We start from the raw sequence: 21,089 nt of genomic DNA on the forward strand, positions 1-21,089 counted from the left end.
CCAACAAGGAAGGAAAAGAAGAAAAGAAAGAAAGAACGAGAGAGAGAGAGAGGGAGAGAGATGTTTAATGATACGGCATTAATCTTCAATATATCTGCTGTGAAACTAACTTGATGAATTGGATGGTAACTAGAAGCGTCCAGATTGGGTGTGTACTACGAACTAAGTACTTAACATTCTTTACATCACTGTTCAATAATAATCCAAGCTATAAGAGGACTTTATTGGGTACCGCCAAAGATGCTTTACATTATTATTGGTCTATGATCAAAGATATAGGCCAATTGTCTCGGCTTTTCTTACTTTTCTTAAAAGATTCTCTCACGCTTAATACATAAAATATTTAATTAAAATAGAGTGAATTGATGAAGATGGAACCGAACTCAAAATTTCTAAATTTGATACCATATGTTAAAACCACCATTTATTCTAAAAGGTTAAATTGTTATGAATGAATAAATTTAATTATTGGGTTATCAGTAATTTTTTTTATGAGCCAAACAAAGGATCAAGGGGAAGGGAAGTTATCAGTATTTAGGAAAAGAATCAAATGGCAACGATGATAAAAATAAAGATATGTATAATTAAGAAGGACATGCAATGAAGTGTGTGTTGGCAGTACTAGGCGTCTTTCAATTCTACTGAATTTTCACATTTCTTGCATATAGTACTTAATTAAGGGGGACCCATCACACATCCATCACTCCAATTAATTAACTGGTTAACTTTCTCCTTTTAACTAGAAAATATATAGCCACCCTATGGGTCCCGACTCCTGATCAAGCTTTGCCCATGCTGTCTCGTTCGTGCTGTACCTATTTGTCTGGCTCCAGAGCAGTACGACCACCTTCCTCGAAGCAACCTCCATATGGAACATGAATGCTTGATAGGAACATCATAATCTTAAAAAGACAAAAGCATGCTAGCTAGAGAGAATCTTGCTAGACAACATTGATTGATTGTGAACCTTGATGATCGATCAACTTAACTGTAAGCTAGCGGTCCAAGGGGTAATGCACCAGTGTATACCTATGGACGTGATTCATGCTTATATAGAACTTGATCACAATCTCCAAACTAAAGAGCAGGATGCTTGAAAATACGTTTTGTCCTCAATCTCCATATCATTATACTTCTACAGTGATCTAAATATTATATGATACGGAGAAAGATTAAATATGTTTGAGCATTTACCCCGGTTCTTCCTCCGTTCTTCTCTATACCTTTTTAACCATTTTAGAAATGTCGATCAAAAAGGATGAGAATAGAACCGAAATAAATGCTCCAGTATTTCTCTTTTTAAAATAAATACGAGTTGTGACAATTTATTTCAAAAACTTAAGTTAATAAGAAGTTTATAATTTAACAATATCTGCCCGAACAACAGTAACTCTGGTGTTAGGGCAAAGAGTCGATCCGCAGACAAAAGAGGGACCGATAATAATATAAACGATGACATGTACAAAACAACACGTGGTCCATAGCATACCTCCATTATTGGAATTGATGGTCCACAAACTTAATTTAGTTGATCCTTTCGTTCCCCATTAACGAGAATATCTCTTTTTCCTTTCTAGATAGGGTTTGTTTTATGCGTAGGAAAAAGAAAAGAAAAGAAACGTTAAAAGTAACCACAACTTTAGCCTGCGGAATCAATCCAGCAGTACTCTGTATCTTTGCATGCATAAACTATGATGACAAAAAATGGAGACCGAAAGGATTATATATATTTATGTTGTTTCATTCATCCACCCATCGATGTTCGATCTAGGCATACGAAGACGTACGGGGTGGTTGAAGCAGCCAAACCGAGAGTTGTTTCCGTGAAGCTACGTCCATGAATAGTCATAACTCGTGGGAACTCCATCGTCGTCGACATTGGTCTTAATGGATAAGAATACAAATACACTGCATGCGAATATTTACGCAATACGTAAGGGGCATGCATGTGATATATCCATATATATCAACAGTCACTGAAATTGGACCACATCGATCATATTAATTCCATTATTCCCCGTCGCTTTTCTTTCCCTCAAAAACATGCGGAAGCTCTTATAGCCGGTATAGGAAAGGTTTGGCTACCTCCTACTCTCAGGGAAAGAGAAGGAAACTTTCTACCGGCCGATTGCCCTTCGTCGTCGTTTGGGAAACTTTTTTTAGGAGAGAAACGACAAAGGACAAAGTAATGAATTGACGTGACAAAAAGGCCCCAAGGAGAAGTTAAAAGATTTTGTCTGAATAAAAAGTGAAAGAAGTTAATTTTACGGGGTTGGCTGAAGTAGTAAGTCACGAGCAGTACTATGGAGAAGTATTATTTTTGAAATTTCAGAAATAGTGTTGTTCCTTAGCATTATTCGGTAAGTCACTTGGCTGGCCTTAGGTCCTTAATGTCACGTGAAGCATTAGGTTTAAAGTTCAACTTTCCTTCAATGCAAACAATTTTTTGAGCCATGTTTGCAAGCGAAATCTTGAGCGTTACTCAACTCGTGTTGAGATCTCCTAATTTTTTTTTTTTTTTTTTTTTAATTTGAAATTCTCAAATTCATAAATTGCAGCCGTTCATTTCATCTAAGCTTCTAAACTAAGGAAACATGATCATCTCTAGTCCATTTTAGACTGAAAAATCTTAGCCATAAATTAGATATTTTTCTTGTTAATGAGACACATGTCCCACTAACAAAAAATAATAATAAAATATTATTTCATATTTTAAAAAATATATAAAATAAAATAATAAAAAAATAAGGGGTAGTTGGCCACCCCATTTGGCCACCCCCAAGGGCCAAATCTTAATAAATAAATAATAAATAATTAAAAAATAATTAAAAAAAAAATCATTTGGCCCTTGGGGGTACATGGCGGCCACCCCCAAGGGCCTGATGGTGGCTTCGGCCACCCTATACCAGCCATCTGGGGTTGCCGGACCACCCTCAAGGGAAGCCACCCCTTATTATTTTATTGTTAATAGGGCACGTGTCTCATTTGTAACTATAGGATTTTTTCTTAAAAATCCTAACCATGAATATTATCGAGTCCAAAATAGACTAAAGATAATCATATTCTTAAAATAAGCCATGTTTCCTATGTTTCAGTATTTAATGAGGAAACATGGCTTATTAAATTTCTTGAAGGTAGCTTCCTCATTAAATGAAGAAATATGGCTTATTTTAAACGCTTAAATGAAATAAACGGTTAAGATTTATGAATTTCAGAATCTCAAATTTTAAAAAAAAAATTAAGGGATCACAATCTCCAAAAAATATAGTTGGAGTACCCCGATTAAAATATATATATCAAATCTTTTACTGAGAAATAGTATCAAAATAAGGTGAAATTTATTTATTAAAAATGATCAAAATTAATAATTAATTAAAAAAATGTAACAGATCAATACTAATAATTAAAATCTATATCATTTTAATATCTATTTCTTGGTAAAAAAAATTTGATACTCGTTGTAATTTTTTTTTTCAAAGTGATACTCGTAGGAAAAAAAATGAAAAAGGAGAGGCTAGCGAACGGGGCCAAAAGTCTGTTTACGGCTTTGATAGCGTGTGGTGTTGGCGCAAACTACAATATTTCATATGCTGTCAATAAATAATCCTATTCTGACATAAACAATCAGTCCCACGTGTGCCTGCATGTGCACGACAAAACATGAAGCAGCACTATGATTGTTTCTGCATCTAGTCGCTTGTCGTTTCTCTGCTCACTTGGGTTTAAGAGGGGATGGGACACCCTGTGTAATCCTTAATTTCCGCCTTTGATTGAAAAAACAAAACAAAAAAAACTAGTCGCTTGTCGTTTCAAATTTAAACATAAAAAGGAAATCACGTGAAACACATTTTATTTTTAATTTTTTTATAGCATGAAACACATGATTAATCCTTGACGAGACAGCAACAACATAAAAATAAGAGAAATATTTAACTTCATTAAATTTTTTTTTTTTTTTTTATCATTTTAATATTAAGTGGTATAGTCTATTTTAAAATTAATAGATTTTAAACAATAAATTAATAAATTTCTAGAAAATAAGTCATGCCACTTAGAATTAAAATGATCAAAAAATAAATAAACTTTTTAATAAAGTCAAATATTTCTCTAAAAATAATGTCTTTAAAGTACAAATAAATGCTATTATCACAGTTGATATAATAATAATTAAATTGATGAGGAGATTGAGGTTTTCTCAAAGATAAAATGTAAAAACTATTGTAATGCCATAAACTCTCTCACGATCTTTGCAAAGAGGTGTGATTGTGTATATTTATAGAAAGGGAAATGTTGAAGGCTTAACTATTTTGTTTAACTTGTGTTCAGTTTTTATCTTCTTTTTTTTTTTAAAAAAAAAAAACAAAATAGAAAGTGAAAAAAAGTTTGAAGCAATAATATGCATTTTTTTGTCCTTTTATTTGGTATTTTCATTGTACATGTTGTAGAATGATTTAGGGCTGTTCAAACGAGTGGTCCGCTTATAACCGTTAATCGCTTTTGCAAGTGATTATTAAAAATTGCTAACCGCCTAGGATGGTTGCGGTTAACGGTTTTAGAGGGTAGGGCAAGGTGGTTATAACCACTAACCGCATTCAATTATATATAATAATATAAATATTTTATATTAATAAAATATATTAATTTTTTTCATTTGTATTTGGATTAATGGATTTGGGTTATTTAATTTATGAGTATATGTGAAATATATAATATAGTATGTGATATTCTGGGCTAAGCCTTATTCAAAAACATTGGCTCACCCAAAAAAAGCATTTTTTTTTCCATCTTTTTTCGAACATTTTGACCTTAAACCCTTAAAATTGGTCAAAGAAATAGGTCAATTGAAGGCCAAAAACACTTAAAAATCCCAAAAGCCCATATAGAAAAAATGGTTATAAAATAACAGTTAACTGCTTAAGCGATTGCAGTTATTAAAAATCGATAACCGTTCAAGGCGGTTGCGGTTATAACCGTTTGAGCACCAATACAATGATTGGTAAATTTTGTTACAAATGTAGTGTTTGGCAAACAACACCAAACACCACTATACTATTCATCTCATTTAAAAAATAAAAAATATAAAATATAAAAAAACATCAAAACATTCTCACTTTTTATATCATATTATTCACTTTTTATATCACATCATTTATTTTTTACTACTATTTAAATAAAAAAAATCACTACAAAACAAAACTTTTTTTACTTTTTAATACTACTTTTTTACTTTTGTATACTAATTATTACACTTATTTTTTTCCTCACCAAACATGAACAGTGCCTTATAAAGTTCATGTTGTTTACCAAACAAGGATAATATCACAAACAAACACAGTTTCCTTATGACTGTGTTTGGCAAAGGAGTGGGCCGGACTGGATCCAAAATTCTAAAAAATTCTATTCAAATTCAACTCTTTCATTCTTACTTTTTACATCACATAAATCACTTTTTATTACTATTCAAATAAAAAAATCACTACAAAACAAAGTTTTTCACTTTTTTATATAAAACATTCTTACTTTTTTATATCACATCAATCAAATCTGCTACAGTCTAGCCACTCTTTTAAGTCCACTCATTTGCCTAAGCCTCCTTATCTCATGGGTTAAGCTGCATCTTTAAGGGGTTAGCCTCGGAATGGGTCGACTGTCGAGCCGTCGAGGCTAGGTGCGCAAGTTAGGCCACGTCTTCAAGGATTAGCCTCGATCGGGTTGCATCAAAGGTAGGTGTGCAAGTTGGACCGCATGTTAGGAGCTAGCCTCGGGTTGGGTTAAGACTAGATACGCGAGTTAATTAGGATACAACTTTGGTGGCTAGCATCTGGTTGGGGCCGTTGGGCTGCTTCTTAGGGGTTAGTCTCTAGTTGGACCGAGGCTAGGTGTGCGATTTAGGATGCGTCTTAGGGGTTAGCCTTGAGTTTGAGACTAGGTGCGCGGGTTATATATGCTGCGTCTTTAAAGGTTAGCCTTGGGTTGTATGGATTTTTTTTTTTTTTTTTTTTCGTGTGGATTTTATATCCATATATGCATGAGCAATATAAGAAGAAGAAATCCATGAAAAGGAAATTAAATTGAATCTTTTTTGAGAACTGAGAAGAGAGGAGGGAGAAGACAATATATAAACGAGTTATTGTTAACATGTACGGGGTTCGAAGAAGAATGCTGCCAGTTACAGCGACATTGCCTTTTCACCAGTAAAATATAGATGCATCATGTTACAACTCGAGAAGGGTAGACAAAAAATATAGACATATATAGTCAAGCATGTCTTTTGTTTTAGCAGCAGGGGGAGGAAGAAGACAATAACGGTACTGCTACATGAAAGGAGAGCAAGAAATAGAACGCTGGTTATAGTGACAATGACATTTCCTTTTAAGTTTTTACTATATATATATATTATAATTATATACAAGTGAGATCATATCGATGTTACAAAAAATATAGAAAACATGTCTACTGTTTTTTTGGGTGTCTTCAAAAATATTGCTGCGTACATCTCCAATTTATTTACATCTCCTATATATACTTGGATGTAACAATTACATCGGACCAAAAAAATAGTCTAGCTAGCTAGCATCTCCTACACATGTACCCCAACCAAACCTTTAAATCCAACACGTGATCGGTGCTCCCTGTAGCATTACCCAAATGAACAATATATAACGACAAACAAGACAAGACCATATTAACAGAATTAAACACAGCAGGGGAGACAAGCAGGACAAGCACATCGATCTGTTCAAAAATATTGTCTGAATTATGCGTTTTTTTCTGAACAAATTTCTTACAATTATACAGCAAGCATGGATAGAGTGATGAGGAGGAAGAGATAACTGGGGTTTCCTGTTAGTTTTCGATAGCTTATCGAGTTGATGCACTCAGCATGGGTCCATTAATTGCCTGTGTACTCGTGAGTCGTGAGGAGGCAAATCAATATATATATATATATATATTTGGATGCACTTAAAAATTATACTTGAAAGTGACATAGGAAAGAAGGGACAAGTACGTAGTCTGAACCACTTTCTGAATTTATTGCATATTATAATATATTTTATATTCTTCCCCAATTGTCTTCTATCTCCATTTTCCTGCGGGTAAAACTACAGTACGTGCCATGCCGATCCCATATTGATTGCCTCCATATATATATATATATATATATATATATATATATCATCTTGATTCTTGGAAAATATCTTCTTCTATTCGCGTATGACCGCCTTTATTGCTTCGACGTTTTTGAAATCTATATGAAAACTCCTTGGGACAGACTACTTATTTTATGCTTTTATTTTTTCCGCTTTTCCGTGGATTTTTTGTTGCTTGACACTTGCAATGCTTTCGAGAACTTTAGAGTGGATCTGACTTGTATGCAAACTAAAGCATACATGTACGTTGTTAAAAAATTTAAGACTGAGAATTTAATTATAGTAATTAAAGGGTTTAGATTTGTCATAATAAATACTAATAAATAGATGAAGTAATGAATGAAAAAGAAAATTGATATTTATTATGATAAATTTGTACCCTTAAATTACTTTAGTTAAATCCTCATTCTTAAATTTTATAACAGCATGTATGCTGTAATTTTAACTACGGCATATAAGCCGGATTCCTTTACAATAATGTAAATATTTAATTGAAATGAGAAGTGAATTACGGTATGAAATTATATACAAAGAGTCAAATACGTCTTTGTATGACCGATGTGAAATCTAACGGTTATATCATCTTTGAGTTTATCATTTTAATCGTTAATTATGATCAAATATTGAAAAGTTTAGTGGCCTGATTTAAATTGGTCTTACTTTTTGCTGGCAGCAAGATTCACATGTCTTAATAAGAAAAAAAAAAAAAAACAAAAAAAGCAATTTTCACATGCCCTAAAAAGGCTGAAATAAAAGGTCACACCACCCTTTACAAAAAGATTTGGTCCCAGGGCATGCAGGAGAGCCAATGCCTTAGCAAAAAGTTATTTATGAGTGCCTTTATTGTACTATTGGGCCCTACTGCATGTTGTAAACTCAAGGAAGAAGAGAATGTCTAGTTCAGAGAGAACTATCAGAGAAAAAGAAAAGAAGAAATATATATCAAGATCCTCTCCATTGAATGTTTGTTTTGTTTTGTTATTGCTTCATTTAGAATTTGAGGAGCGTTATATATATTCTTAAGTACTCATTTCCTGATGCGGCAATACAAAATTATCATTACCTTAAATAATAATGGAAAGTATATATAGCATTCAATCTTGATTTTAACAGCCAGATAAAAAAGTAAGTACTTAATTGGGAGATGTGTAGCATTTCTCTTGAAATTTTTAAGAGACCTGGCAATATATTCACCATATAGCCATATATACACCGTTAGATTTGTGAGATCTAATCTAGACCGTGAAATAGATCTTCTTCATTTCACTTAATTAAAATAGAGAAGATCCTATGCATCCTAGATTTATAGAGCACAACTAAGTACATTCTTTAATTTATAAAGAATGTGCATTCTTTAATTTAAACTGGATCCTTAGCCAGCCATGGAAAATAGTATCAATTTTACGAACTTGGGCCCATGTTTGAAAGAATATAAGATGCCAGGCCCATTTTGTAAAGCTTATTCAGAAGTGAAAACAATCAGCAACAAATAAATTGGGCCTACTTTGAAACCCTTGCTTTATGTTAAAGCAACAAGAAAAAGTGAAAAGGCCCAGAGCTTTTTTGCCTTTGATAAATGATAATACTCTAGTACCCTTTGCTTAATATTAGTGAATATTTTTATATTTGTAATTTAGTTCATAAAAAATAGGAAAAATAATAAAGGAAAGCTCATGGAGTTTAAGTTGAGCTATCTTGAATGTTTTAATTTATGCGAGAAATCAAAGAATGCGAAAATTATATTTTCATTACTAATTTAAAAAATAAGGATCAGGAAAAAAAAAAAAAAAAACCCTTAAAGATAGAGTGAACAAAGGGAGAGGCTTACATACAGTCCTTTTAAACTACCGCAATCTGCGGTAGTTTAAAAGGACCGCTCAGATCTTCTTAAGGGTAACTTTAACCCTTTAACTCAAAACTGCGGTGCTTCTCTTAAAAAAAAAAAAAAAAAAATTGACGGCAAAGAAGATGCCCGTTAAGTACTCCCCAGCCAAACGTTATCTCTCTTCTCTAAAGGTAGAAAACCCAAAAAAATTTTAATCAACGCCGGCCCTACTGAAGACTCCAAAAGCCATGACGTTGGACTCTTTCTTTCCAACTACAGAGGTAGTCAATCACTCTCCTGACAGGTTAGTATTTGTTGTCATGTTGTGTATAATTTTCTTCATTTTAGAATTTTTTTATGAGATGTATTTTATTATTATTTTTTTTTTTACAAAAGAATTTTTTTTTTTTTCCTGTGTCATATATATACGTTCTACAAAAGATTCATTTACTTTTTCCTATGGAAGGGTTGTATTTGTTTTTTTTTTTTTTTTTTTTTACCAGAGATTCAGTATTTGGGTGAAAGATTTTGTCGATTTTGGGCTTTTCTACCCATAGCACACCAGAGAACAGAGAGACAGAACTCACAGAAGTTTTGGGGAAGAGGGAGATAACGTTTGGCTGAGGAGTACTTAACGGGCATCTTCCTTGCCGTCAATTTTTTTTTTTATAAAAAAAATCACTGCAGTTTTGGGTTAAAATTTCCTTTAGAAGATTTGAGCGGTCCTTTCAAACTACCGCAGATTGCGGTAGTTTAGAAGAATTGTATGTAAGCCTCTCCCGTGAAGAAATAGTTTAGTATCTTTTTATAAAATGACGAAAATGGGAAAATATACTCTTTATAATATTTTTAAGGTAAGTAATCTGTGTAAAATGTTTCACGCCATTCAACCATTTGATGAAAATGGTTAAATGTCATATCACAACCAATCATTAATTGACACATAGCATAGTTAATGATTCGTCGCTTTGCTATGATTGTAAAATCAGAGTCTTGCCATCAAACAATAAAAACAAAATAAAAATAATAATTTTTTATACTTTAAGGATCAGTTTGGTACAACTACAAACCCGAAGGCCCTACTAAAAATTAAACCAGATTTCACAACATCATGCATGTATATATTGTCGTTGAAAGTCATTCAATATGCATGGTAGTGGGTAGCTAGCAGGAATCATGCTTTGTGGGGGCAAGAAAAAAATGGAGCTTTAAGTGGCGAAAAATTAGTCACGATAATCGTATCTTCTTCAACAACTTGCAGTGGCTTCTGCATGAATTGACCGGAATGTTTTTCTCAATTACAGCCCATCTCTCCCAGCTGATGACAATTTCTTGACCCTTTAGCCAATAATGCCAAAAATGAAATTATTATTAATTATTAATTATTCTAGAAGTTTAGAGCTTTTCATCATCATGGGGCATAAATCTCTTGTTATCGGAAATCTTTCCTCTTTTAAATAAGAATCTGTGAGAAGAGTTTTTTTGTCCGAGCAGAAGAATTTTGTCCGAGTAAAGAACCACTTGTGAAGTCTTCTGTGCGGGCACGGAATCTGCCACTTGATTAAAAAAAAAAACCCTCTTACAATAATTTAATATTTTCTTTGATCCACTTATATAATTAAGACATGAAATAATAGGATATTGTGTTAATTAATCATTTTAGTCTTATCATATTTCTTCTAGAAGACTATACACTCAAGAGAAGATAATATATAAAAGCATCTAGAAAGTTACTTTCTTTTTCTTTTTTCTCCTTTTTCTAGAGAAGAAGAAAAAGTCGTCGTATTTTATGCTCCATTAAATTTGGGCGGTCCACTGATGAGCATATGGGCCGCCGGTTGGCTGGCCTACACACAGCCGATCGTCCAGTTAGAACTGAGGCATTGACTTTTGTGGACAAAGGCTAAGATATTCCCTGTAGTGCAAATTATTTTAAAATTTTAAATAAAGACACAAAACAAAAGATACGCTAGAATTTAATAAAACCTTCATATTTTGTCTATAAAAATTTATGTGGTAAAGTGTCATTTGCCATTAATTTGGGTCATGTGCCTTTTTACATTAACTTGGGCCATGTGCACTTTGTTGCCTAAAATTTTAATGAGCAAAATATGAGAGTTTTATTAGATTCTAATATTTATGTAATAGCAGTTGAAGATTTGAGTATTATTCAAAATGTCATAATTGAGGAGAGAGACCCATCGAAAGCAATTAAAGAATCAGAAAAGAAGAACCATGTTGAAATCTGTATAAACCATCGATTGACAACATAAAAAGGTACTTAAAAAGCCTTCAATTGTGGCAACTGAAATATATATATACATATATATACATATATATATATATATATATATATATATAAAGAGAGGCGAACGTGGCAGCTCATTGTCTAGCAAATGTTGCTATTAAACAAAATCTGAATAAAAAATATCTTGATTTTATATGTGATATTGTAATTGTTGAGTAAGATGTTATTTAATGATTTTAAGGATAGTTTGAATTTTTACATTAAACAAAAAAAAAAAGAAAAAAAAAAGAAGAAGAAGAAGAAGAAGAAGAGATGGCCAAACCACCCTTATGGCCAAAATGAATGATTCTGATTGAATCACACAACAAAAAGTCATCCCGAACCACTGCCACCCTTAGTTTTCCAGGGATAAGGGCCCGACCTCTGTGAAGCATGGAATTCTAGGTGTCAAATCAAAGAGCACCAAACCTTACACTTTTTCCACTTTGTGTGAAGGTCGACGCACATGCTAAACCTAATCCTACAAGAAATTCTCCAACTGCTGAGCCATTGCGTATCTAACTGACCAAGTTAGTTAATTGAATTCAATCATCCAAATATATGAAAATATTTAATAGAAAATACACTAATTCAATATTCAATGGATTGCGTTGATCAACCCTTCGGCTACTTCTCATAGTGAGCATTAGACCCAAAAAATAAATAAATTGACAGTAGAAATCACATGCTTTAAGGATATATATCATATGCTTTATTAATCTTATTAAATATGCATGTGAGGAGGGATGTAACTAAAATTTCTTATTTAAAGGGGCCAAGATATGAATAAATGGTCAGATTTAATTTTTAAGCCTAAAAGTAGGTATATTTTCTCCAAGAAATCTTTGTCCATGTATATTAATTGGCATCCCAATAAGTACTATTATAAAAATAGTCTTTTGTGGGGGGTGATAAGTCTATATATCATAATTTTGAACCAAAAAAAAAAAAGGTCTATGGTTTAATAGGACTTTGTAGTTTGTCCCAATAAGTAGTTTTATGAAAGGTGGACTAAAAATCCAGGAGATGAATACCCATGTTGGACTAAGCAATTAAGCATCACAAGTAGTCAAGGCACATGGGCCATGGCGGTGGTGAATTCTAAATACTCGATAATCATACTCCATTGGCATGAAAGAGACGCTTTGTGACAACGATAATAGGTGCCATGCACACCGTCTATCTTTTAATTTCTAGAAGATTGCCTTAGTCCTCCCCAATTTGTAACCTCTATTTCTATAGATATATATCCACCATCACAACTGGAGTTGAGGACCACCACCACCAACATTAACATTTAGGGACGGAACTAGAAATAATATTTTCACCTAAGACTAAGATTTCACCCTGCCCCCTCAGTGTTTCAGTTGTAGTATATTGTTATACGGAGCTAATTAAGGTCAAAAATCATGTTTCCATGACTACCACCCAGCCAATTCTGTTTTGCTTAATCCATATTTGGTGGTCACATATATTTCTAGCTAAGAAATATGAAATATTTCTCTTGATACATGAATCTAATTTTCATTTTATCTGGGCCCAAAACATTAATGAGGATATATATATATATATAGTACATTCATATTCCACCTCCATCCCACTATACTAATGTGACAATGTTCATCAGCCCTTTGATCAACCTTAAAAAAAATATAAGAAATGATGAACACTATACCATATCATATAGCATTACTCATATTTTAATGAAAAAAATTAAAACTCGAAGGGCATTGCCTAAGGATCTCCTTGATGAATAATTCTATGCACAATTTTTCCTCGTTTGACTCTGTCTTTGCCATTGTATATTATTGCTAATTTTAGCGTTAGAAGGAACGTAAGAAATGTATCAATTTGACCATCATAGTCTCATAGAAACAAATTCTATTCTTCCATAATAAAGTTGAAAACTTCTATATATATCTTTATAATCATTTAGCTGGTCTTTCACGCAAGCTCTACGAGTAGAAGCCAATCAAATGTAGTAGCATATGTGGGGTGTCATGATCATGGGAATGGCTGATTGGTGTTTGAGTTTGATCCCATGCTACACGTATGTAGCACCTTGCCTTCCAAGTCAGCAAGTCTCACACTTTGTCCATCTTCTTATCCTTATGAAAGATCATCTCTAATCCATTATGAATCGGAGAATATCTAATTTATAGTTGAGTTTTTTTTTAAAAAATTCTAAAGCTACAAATAAGACATATGTCTCACTACAAAAAAAAAATAAAAAAATAAAAAATAAATGAATAAAAAAATAAAGAGTGGCTGACCATTACATCTTAGCCATAGGAGGTGGCCGGACCACCACATTTTAGGTGTGGGTGGCTTGAGAGCCACCCCAATGGCCGACCACCCCTTAAACCCAAACTAAAAAAAATAAAAAAATAAAAAAATCTCGTTTGGCCCTTAGGGTGGTCTGGCTACCACCAAAGGCCAAACGATTTTTTTTTTTTGTTTTTTTCTTAAAAAAATCTGGCCCTTGGGGGTAGCCGGACCACCCCCAAGGGCCATGGGGTGGCTTCGGCCACCCCTGAAATTTTTTATAATTTTGTTTTAATATATATATATATATATATATATATATATCTTATTTATGGCCATTAACTAGATATTTTTCAGTTCAAAATAGATTGGAGAGGATCCTATTACCCCCTTCTCAACATATATGTCCATGGAATTTAAGAAATTAATGTATAATATTCAATCATAGCTTTAGGGAACGTAAAAAAAGGAAGAAGAAAAAATGCTGCCAATTTAGAGACTTTTATTTTTATTTTTTTAGTTTTTATTTTTTATTTTACTGCATTTTTTGAAAAACACCCCAATGGCCGACCCCCCCAATTTCCGATGCCAACCATTTTTTTTTTGCCGGTGTTTTTATGAGCCCGCCGCTAAAAGTTGTATAAAAAAAAAATTGTGATAATTGTTTGAAGGAATCTTCCTCCATTACTTGGAAACTAATAACACTAGCTAGTTTTGTTAGATGCAAACCCCCTCTAATGTTTCCCTTTCTACTACGCTCTTTCCCATTGTTTGGGAATCAAATTAATCAATCATCGTACGAGAGGCCATTATCATATTGGAGTGGAGGCACACACTTCATATCATACGTGGACATGAGGTGGGGATTAATATGCCAACCACACATAGTTTCCATTCTTATCTCATGGACAGTTTCATACAATTAATGACGATTTGTAATTGACGAAATGATATTTCTAGCTCCTTGGCATTCTATTCTTCTAGAAAACCACCGGACTATTTTTGCTTCACATTCTCTTTAATGGCGGTCGGTTTACCTTCTACAACCGCCAACCGCTTATCTCTCATTTTTTATTTATTTTTGTTTTCTTTTTAATTGAAAGGGAGGAAAGAATGGAGGAGTGATTAAAAATGATTTCAAGTACTAAGTTCGAAGCAGCTCATTTGGCGATATTATGAACAAGATAAACCTTGAAGAGTCGAACTCATTAACCCACAAGTAAGATCCGTATATTATAAGAGAGTAAGGTTAGAAATTATATTTACTTCAAAGAGTAATGTTACACCTACTTTCACTTCTTTACACTTATTTTCTTACCCTATAAGTGACTTTTAAAATTACATCAAAAAAACAAAAAAGTTTTTAGTGTTAAAAAACGCCTATAAGGCTACAATTACCCTCAAGATGCATTAAACTCACTTTCATTTTACCACAAGGGTGGTAGTTGAGTTGGTAGAAGAATTCCTTTCATCCTAGTGGTCGCGTGTTCGAATCCGCTTGCGTAGTAGATACGTGAACCAGATGCTACTTTGAAGGGGTTCTACTGGCTCACACCTTTGTGGGGTTGTGGTGACGGGCTCGCCTTCCCAAGCAGTAGCTATGGCTCAAACCGGACATTCCACAGCGGGTGAGAACCCCGATGGTAATGCCCAAGGGGAGAAACTACACTGGTCGCCCCTTCACTTTCATTTTATTACTATTTACGTAACCGTGCAAATCAACCATTTTTCAGTAATTACATAATATATTTAGATTTCAGATATGAGATTCTTAAATTTTAAAATTTGAACCCTCCATTACAAATGCAAATGTTTATGTGTTACCGAATCAAATGAATTTAGCATATTACATTTGTTTGAACAATTAGATATAATAAAAATATCAGGTTTTAAAATCAAAAAATCTCATATCTTAAAAAATATGAGGAATCTCAATCCCTAATTAACACCGGCCTTGTTAGAGTTCATAGAAGGGCGATCTTTACCATTACTCCAAAAATATGTACAATAAACTCCGTCCATTTATATGATATATACATACGGGTAATAGGTCTATGTATTTACATATGTATCCTCTCCTTTCCGACTAATCTATTAATTATCTTTACTCTAATCTGGATTAGTAGTGCTCGACACGGGAAAATCCGAGCCGTTGAGTCAATTCGGTTACCAGCACTGGTCCGTCTCCCAATTCCGGCGCCTGTAGCCGGGCGAGAACGCCGTCGCCGTCAAAGGCCGGTACCGGGGAAGGAGCTTGCGATCGTAGTCGGCGCGCTTCTCGGGGTCCGATAGCGTGGAGTAGGCGGCGTGGATTCTCATGAACTCTCCGGCCGACGAGTCCTTCAGGTTTGTGGCGAGCACAGCGTCAGGGTGGCACGTGCGCGCCAGTCTCCGGTACGCCGTCTTTATCTCCTGACACGAGGCTCCCGTGGAGATGCCGAGGATCTCGTAAAACGACGAGCACGCGGCGGCGGCGGCCATGTAGTGAGGGTGGTACGGCGGCAGATACGACGTCGAAGTGTAATTCTCGGTCGAAGCGGTGGCGAAGGCGTGCGGTGGTGCCAATTTGACGCGTGTCCGGGCCTGAGTGGCTGGCCTTGCCGAGAAAGCTGGAGCGGTGAGAATTAGAGGGGATGATACAGAGAGCATGGTAAAAGAGTACGGTGAGATGTGATCCGGTTGTGGCGATGAGGGGAGGAAGGGGTTTTACATATAGTGGGGGAGGAGGGGGATGGGCCCGCGGTTTAACCATGGTTAAGTAAGGGTTAAGTTTGTGAGTGGGGTTTAACTTGGGACAATGCTTATCCGTGAGAGCTGGGGTTGGGTTGGGAGCTGACTCATCAGCAAAATAGAATATATCCAATATTCCAATTTGCGTTGTCGACGGTGTTTAGGGAGTGCGGATGCACCCACGATCCGAGATTGGATTATAACTTTGGTGGGCAGAGTAGGATAATGTTTTTTTGTTTTTAGATTCTCCATAATTCTTAGGGAATTATATCTGCATTATTTTTTAAAATTAAAATATTTAAAATTTTATCACACAAGCATTTATTCCTTTTAACATGTGATCAAATATAAAAAAAATCATCAAATTTATTCATTTTAACGTGTGATCAAATATGAAAGGGTCTGTCTTAAGAGATTGCTCAATCAGCTGGAGACCACGCCTCATGAAATAGAGGTTATTAGTTTAAATCTCCCTCCTCCCTCTTGTGTGAACATGTCCAAAAAAAATATATGTGAAAGGGTCCACCTCCCCCCGCTTAGCCTTCCTAGGGCTCTTTTGTTTTTGTTTTGTTTTGTGTTTTTTTTTTTTTTGCTTATATACTCACAAAAAATAAATAAAAAATAAAAAATAAAATAATTGAGGTAATAAATATAGGTTTGGTAAAGAATTTATCACGATAAATTCTTTAGTGAGAATTTTTAATCATCTTACTTGTAATTTGAAAACATAGATTTCTCAATGTTTTCAAACTCTTGATATTATTTAAAAACACACTTTTAATTTGTAAAATCACAATATCGAGCAGACTCCAAAATAACCATATTTATCCAATAAGTAGCAAATGTAAACTTCTAATGCAATTTCCATTATGACTAGTGGAGTGTCCCTTTCCACTTTAAAAGATACTTGGCTTAAGAGACGATCTATCATTTTGTGTCAAGTAGTGACAATCAATTTTCTTTACACGGCAATTGGTTTTGGCAATCAAAACATTAGTGGACAGATGTAATACTGTCGTAGAATAACACTCTTGTCTTGTTGGTTACCCCCACAAATCACAAAGATAAGATCATAATGTCGAAGAAAAGTTCATTTAAGCTTGTAGAGATGCACCTGAAGCCTTTCTGCTGAAGGGGTGATTAGTCATGTTGAAGCAAATATTTGGACGGTTCGGACCAGGAGTGAGGTTTCTGCAAAATGAAGAAAAAGTGCGAGTTCCTAGATACTGAAATAGCCTATGGTGCCTTAGTCAGTAAGGTACTTTGAGAGCAAAAACTTTGATAGAGTGGAAGAGACTAGCTAGAGAGAATATGATCCCCTACTTGTTGTGGGTACATGCCCTTTTAAAGAGAGACTCTCGAATGGCCTTTGGATGTTTGTCATGTAGTAGATTACTAGTCCGATGATTATTTTCTATGTAGTCGATGTGTCTGAGTGGACTTAAGGTAAATTTATTGTACTAACAAAATAAGTATTGGATCACAGATTTCAATATGCCCCAATTCAATAATAACAATTGGGTGGCCTCACAAATAAAAAAAAGGTAGCGAATGAACCTCAATTATACGGACCTCATGACTATAAGACATGAACAATATGTAATTCAAACAGTCAATTGCATATTCTCATTCTCAATTATATGTTTTCCATTGCCTTTGTGCCCAATATCTTCTTTCAGCATTCCTCCACTAGATCGCAAACAATTAATTAGTTTAAGTTCATTCAATCACAGCTATATTTATTTTATAAAGTAATTTTACACACATTTTTATGGGTAATTTTTAAAATTATTACTAAATTAAAATTTAATAAAAATTTATTTATGATTTTAAAAGTAATCTATAAATATGAAGAAATGAATATAAAAAAGTGAGAATGTATAAACAATACTTTGTTTTAGCCATGATCAATTAAAATGGACTAGTTGAATCAAAGGAGCAAAAGGCTTCCATTAAATTATGGACAGCACATATGCATCAGTCACATCCATCAAGATAGCTTTCAAGCATTTCAGCTCACAAAGAAGTTCCTCATGATGCCGAAAGAATCTAGCATCCATTAACGATTAAGATGTCTTTTTAGTTGAAGTTGGATACACGGAAAGAAAACCACCATTATATCTTACTAAAATTACAATCAACAAAATTTTTCTCTAAATTGTGGTGATTTTTTTTTTTTTTAAAAAAAAAAAAACCAGTCTATTAAATTGATAAATATTTTTAGAACAAGTAATTCTCAAATATAATTTAAATAAATGTGAAAATCACATATTCTAAATATAAAGATAGATTTAAATAAAATAAATCTTCCAACTTCATTTATTGGATAAAATCCACTTAATCCCCTTAAACTACCACCTCAATGATAATCTGCTCTTCAAATTATTAATTGCGATAATTTACCTCCCAAACTACCAAAACAATGACAATGTATCCCTCAATGCTAGCAAAATGATGAAATTATCCATATAAAATTCTCAATAAGACAAAAATACCATTAAAATTTTGAAAAAAAAAATTAAATTTTAGTATTTTTGTTTTTATTTTAATAAGTGTAATTTCGTTATTTTGTTAAAATTATGGGTACATTGTCATTGTTTTGATAGTTTGGGGTATAAATTGTCGTAATTGATAGTTTGAATGGGTAAATTGTCATTGAGGTGGTAGTTTAAAAGGATTAAATAGACTTTATCCCGACAATAATTGCACGAAAGTAAACCACCTTCTCCGACTAAATTGACAATAATAATAATAATAATAATAATAATAATAATTGAAGAAATTAAGAAATGGCTAACATTTGTCTGCTTTGGAATCTCTCTTGCAAAAGGGATAAAAAGTCGTGCATCTCGCTTTTAGGAGTGGGAAGTGGACAATGCAACCTCACTTGGATATTATTATTTTCGAGATTGACATTCAACTGTTAAAAAAGATTAATAAATTAAAATTAAAAAAAACAAATTAAACAGGATGCATGTTCTGAGCTTTAGATGCAGCGAAGAGTCACTTCGGCAAATATCAAGGGCCACTAACTTGACAAAAATAATCAGTTTGACTTCTAGTTAGACACTTTTCTTTATTTTAAAAGAAAAAAAAAGAAAGATATGAGGTACCCTTTTCTTTATTTGAAGGGAAAATGATAGTTTACTCCCTTAAAGTTGGTAGCGTTTTTCAATTCGAATATTAAAGTTTTAATTTTTGCAATTCACACTCACAAAGTTTTAATTTTTTTCAATTCGACCAATATTATTCCAAAATTTCCATATTGCCCTGATTTTTTTTTTTTTGAATGAAAAAAAAATTTGGGGGTGCAAAAATGGCCAGATGGCCAGGCCAACCCGATTTTTTTTAAAAAAAAAATTAAAAAAAAATAGGGACAATATGAGAAGTTTTGGATACAATTGATCAAATTGCAAAAAATTGGAACTTTGAGAGATGGATTGTAAAAATTAAAATTTTGGTGTTCAAATTAAAAAACGCTGTCAACTTTAGGGGGTAAACTGTAATTTTTTCTTATTTTAATGTATTAACTTTTTAGAGAAGGAATAAAAAAAAAAAAAAAAAACAAATTGCAAGGGTTTTGAAAAGTAATATTTAAAATACGGGAATTTTAAGTAATTAGGGGATGTTTACTTTAATGAACTATTTTGTATTTCCCTTTATGCGTATCAATTTATTTCAAATTCAACCATGTTTATAAAATAAATAAATTACTTCTTTAGTTCATGGGGTTATGGTTGGTGCAGATATGCTGTTTGAGTCTGTTTGGCGCAGATATACTGTTTAATTTGAAAATTAGTCATAGATTAACGAATTTTGTTTGAGTCTGAAATATAATACGTCATCTTTGACACTTATAATCTCATAGCTTCGATTATGGTTGCTTCAGAGCTTTTGCTTTATGTTATTTAAGTTTTATGCTCATTTATCAAGGAATAAGACTGAACTGATTTATTTCAAAAAAAAATTTCATGGGACTTTACATATATATATATATATATATATATATGGGCCTAAAAATGAAGCGTGAATAAGGGCAACTTGTATATTTTTCTTCCTCCCTGTCTTAGGGAAAGGACAAGATAAAGTGGATTATATATCATTAAAAATTAAAATTGGCCAAGCCTTGCTTGTTTTGGCATTGCACATCGCTATCAGATAATCCTTGAAAACGTGAAGCTCACAATGAAGTTGAAAATGGCGTTTCATGTCAGCAAATGGGACAAAGACAATTTGCTTCAATTATTTGGGTAATGTGTGTGGGTCAGTCAACTCCCCTTAAGTCTTAGATTAGGTAATTCTCCATTTCACAAGAGCATACGACGACGTTAAAGTCTATCAAATAGAGAGACATTATCCTTCCAACACGACAGCCTTTAGGTTCTTAAAAGAGTTTATCTTGCCTTTAAACTTATCAATTAATCTGATAACGACCCCTCCACTATGTATCAACTTGTTATCATATTGTCACTGACTCACCGCCGCAACGCTTGTCATGTCATGAAAATAGAACAAAGTTTTATTTCGAACTAGATTATCTGTCTGTTAAAATGTTGTCGAGTAATCATTGATTTATAATCAACAAATGACATATAGTTTTATATTAATTCTTAGGAATAATCATATTTAGCCCATAAGTTTTCTTCTAATTTGGATTTAATCACTGGGTTTTTAATTTCAATAATAAAGTTTTTTAGTTTTACTTAAATTTAAAGTATATTCTGTTGTCACTTTGTCATCAAAGTTAACGGTTTATCATATGCTATCGTTGTCTCATTTAACATGTTAGCACTAATGTCAAATTTTGTTTTTTGAGTCAGCGTAGCAAGGA

General features: G+C 33.3%; 1 protein-coding gene across 1 annotated transcript; it reads right to left on the bottom strand.

Annotated features, from left to right (window-relative positions):
- Window positions 1–15,529: 15,529 nt before the first annotated feature.
- Window positions 15,530–16,220, bottom strand: LOC132170891 (chaperone protein dnaJ 11, chloroplastic). The gene has a single exon (XM_059582035.1). The coding sequence runs from the start codon at window positions 16,175–16,177 to the stop codon at window positions 15,695–15,697; it is 483 nt and encodes a 160-aa protein (XP_059438018.1). The 5' UTR covers window positions 16,178–16,220; the 3' UTR covers window positions 15,530–15,694.
- Between the last annotated feature and the right edge of the window lie 4,869 nt (window positions 16,221–21,089).

The sequence above is a fragment of the Corylus avellana genome, chromosome ca2 (genome assembly GCF_901000735.1).
Source record: "Corylus avellana chromosome ca2, CavTom2PMs-1.0".
Taxonomy (NCBI): Eukaryota; Viridiplantae; Streptophyta; class Magnoliopsida; order Fagales; family Betulaceae; genus Corylus; species Corylus avellana.

Coding starts and splice junctions, on each gene's coding strand:
- LOC132170891 (XM_059582035.1), bottom strand. CDS start 16,177: ATGCTCTCTGTATCATCCCCTCTAATTCTCACCGCTCCAGCTTTCTCG.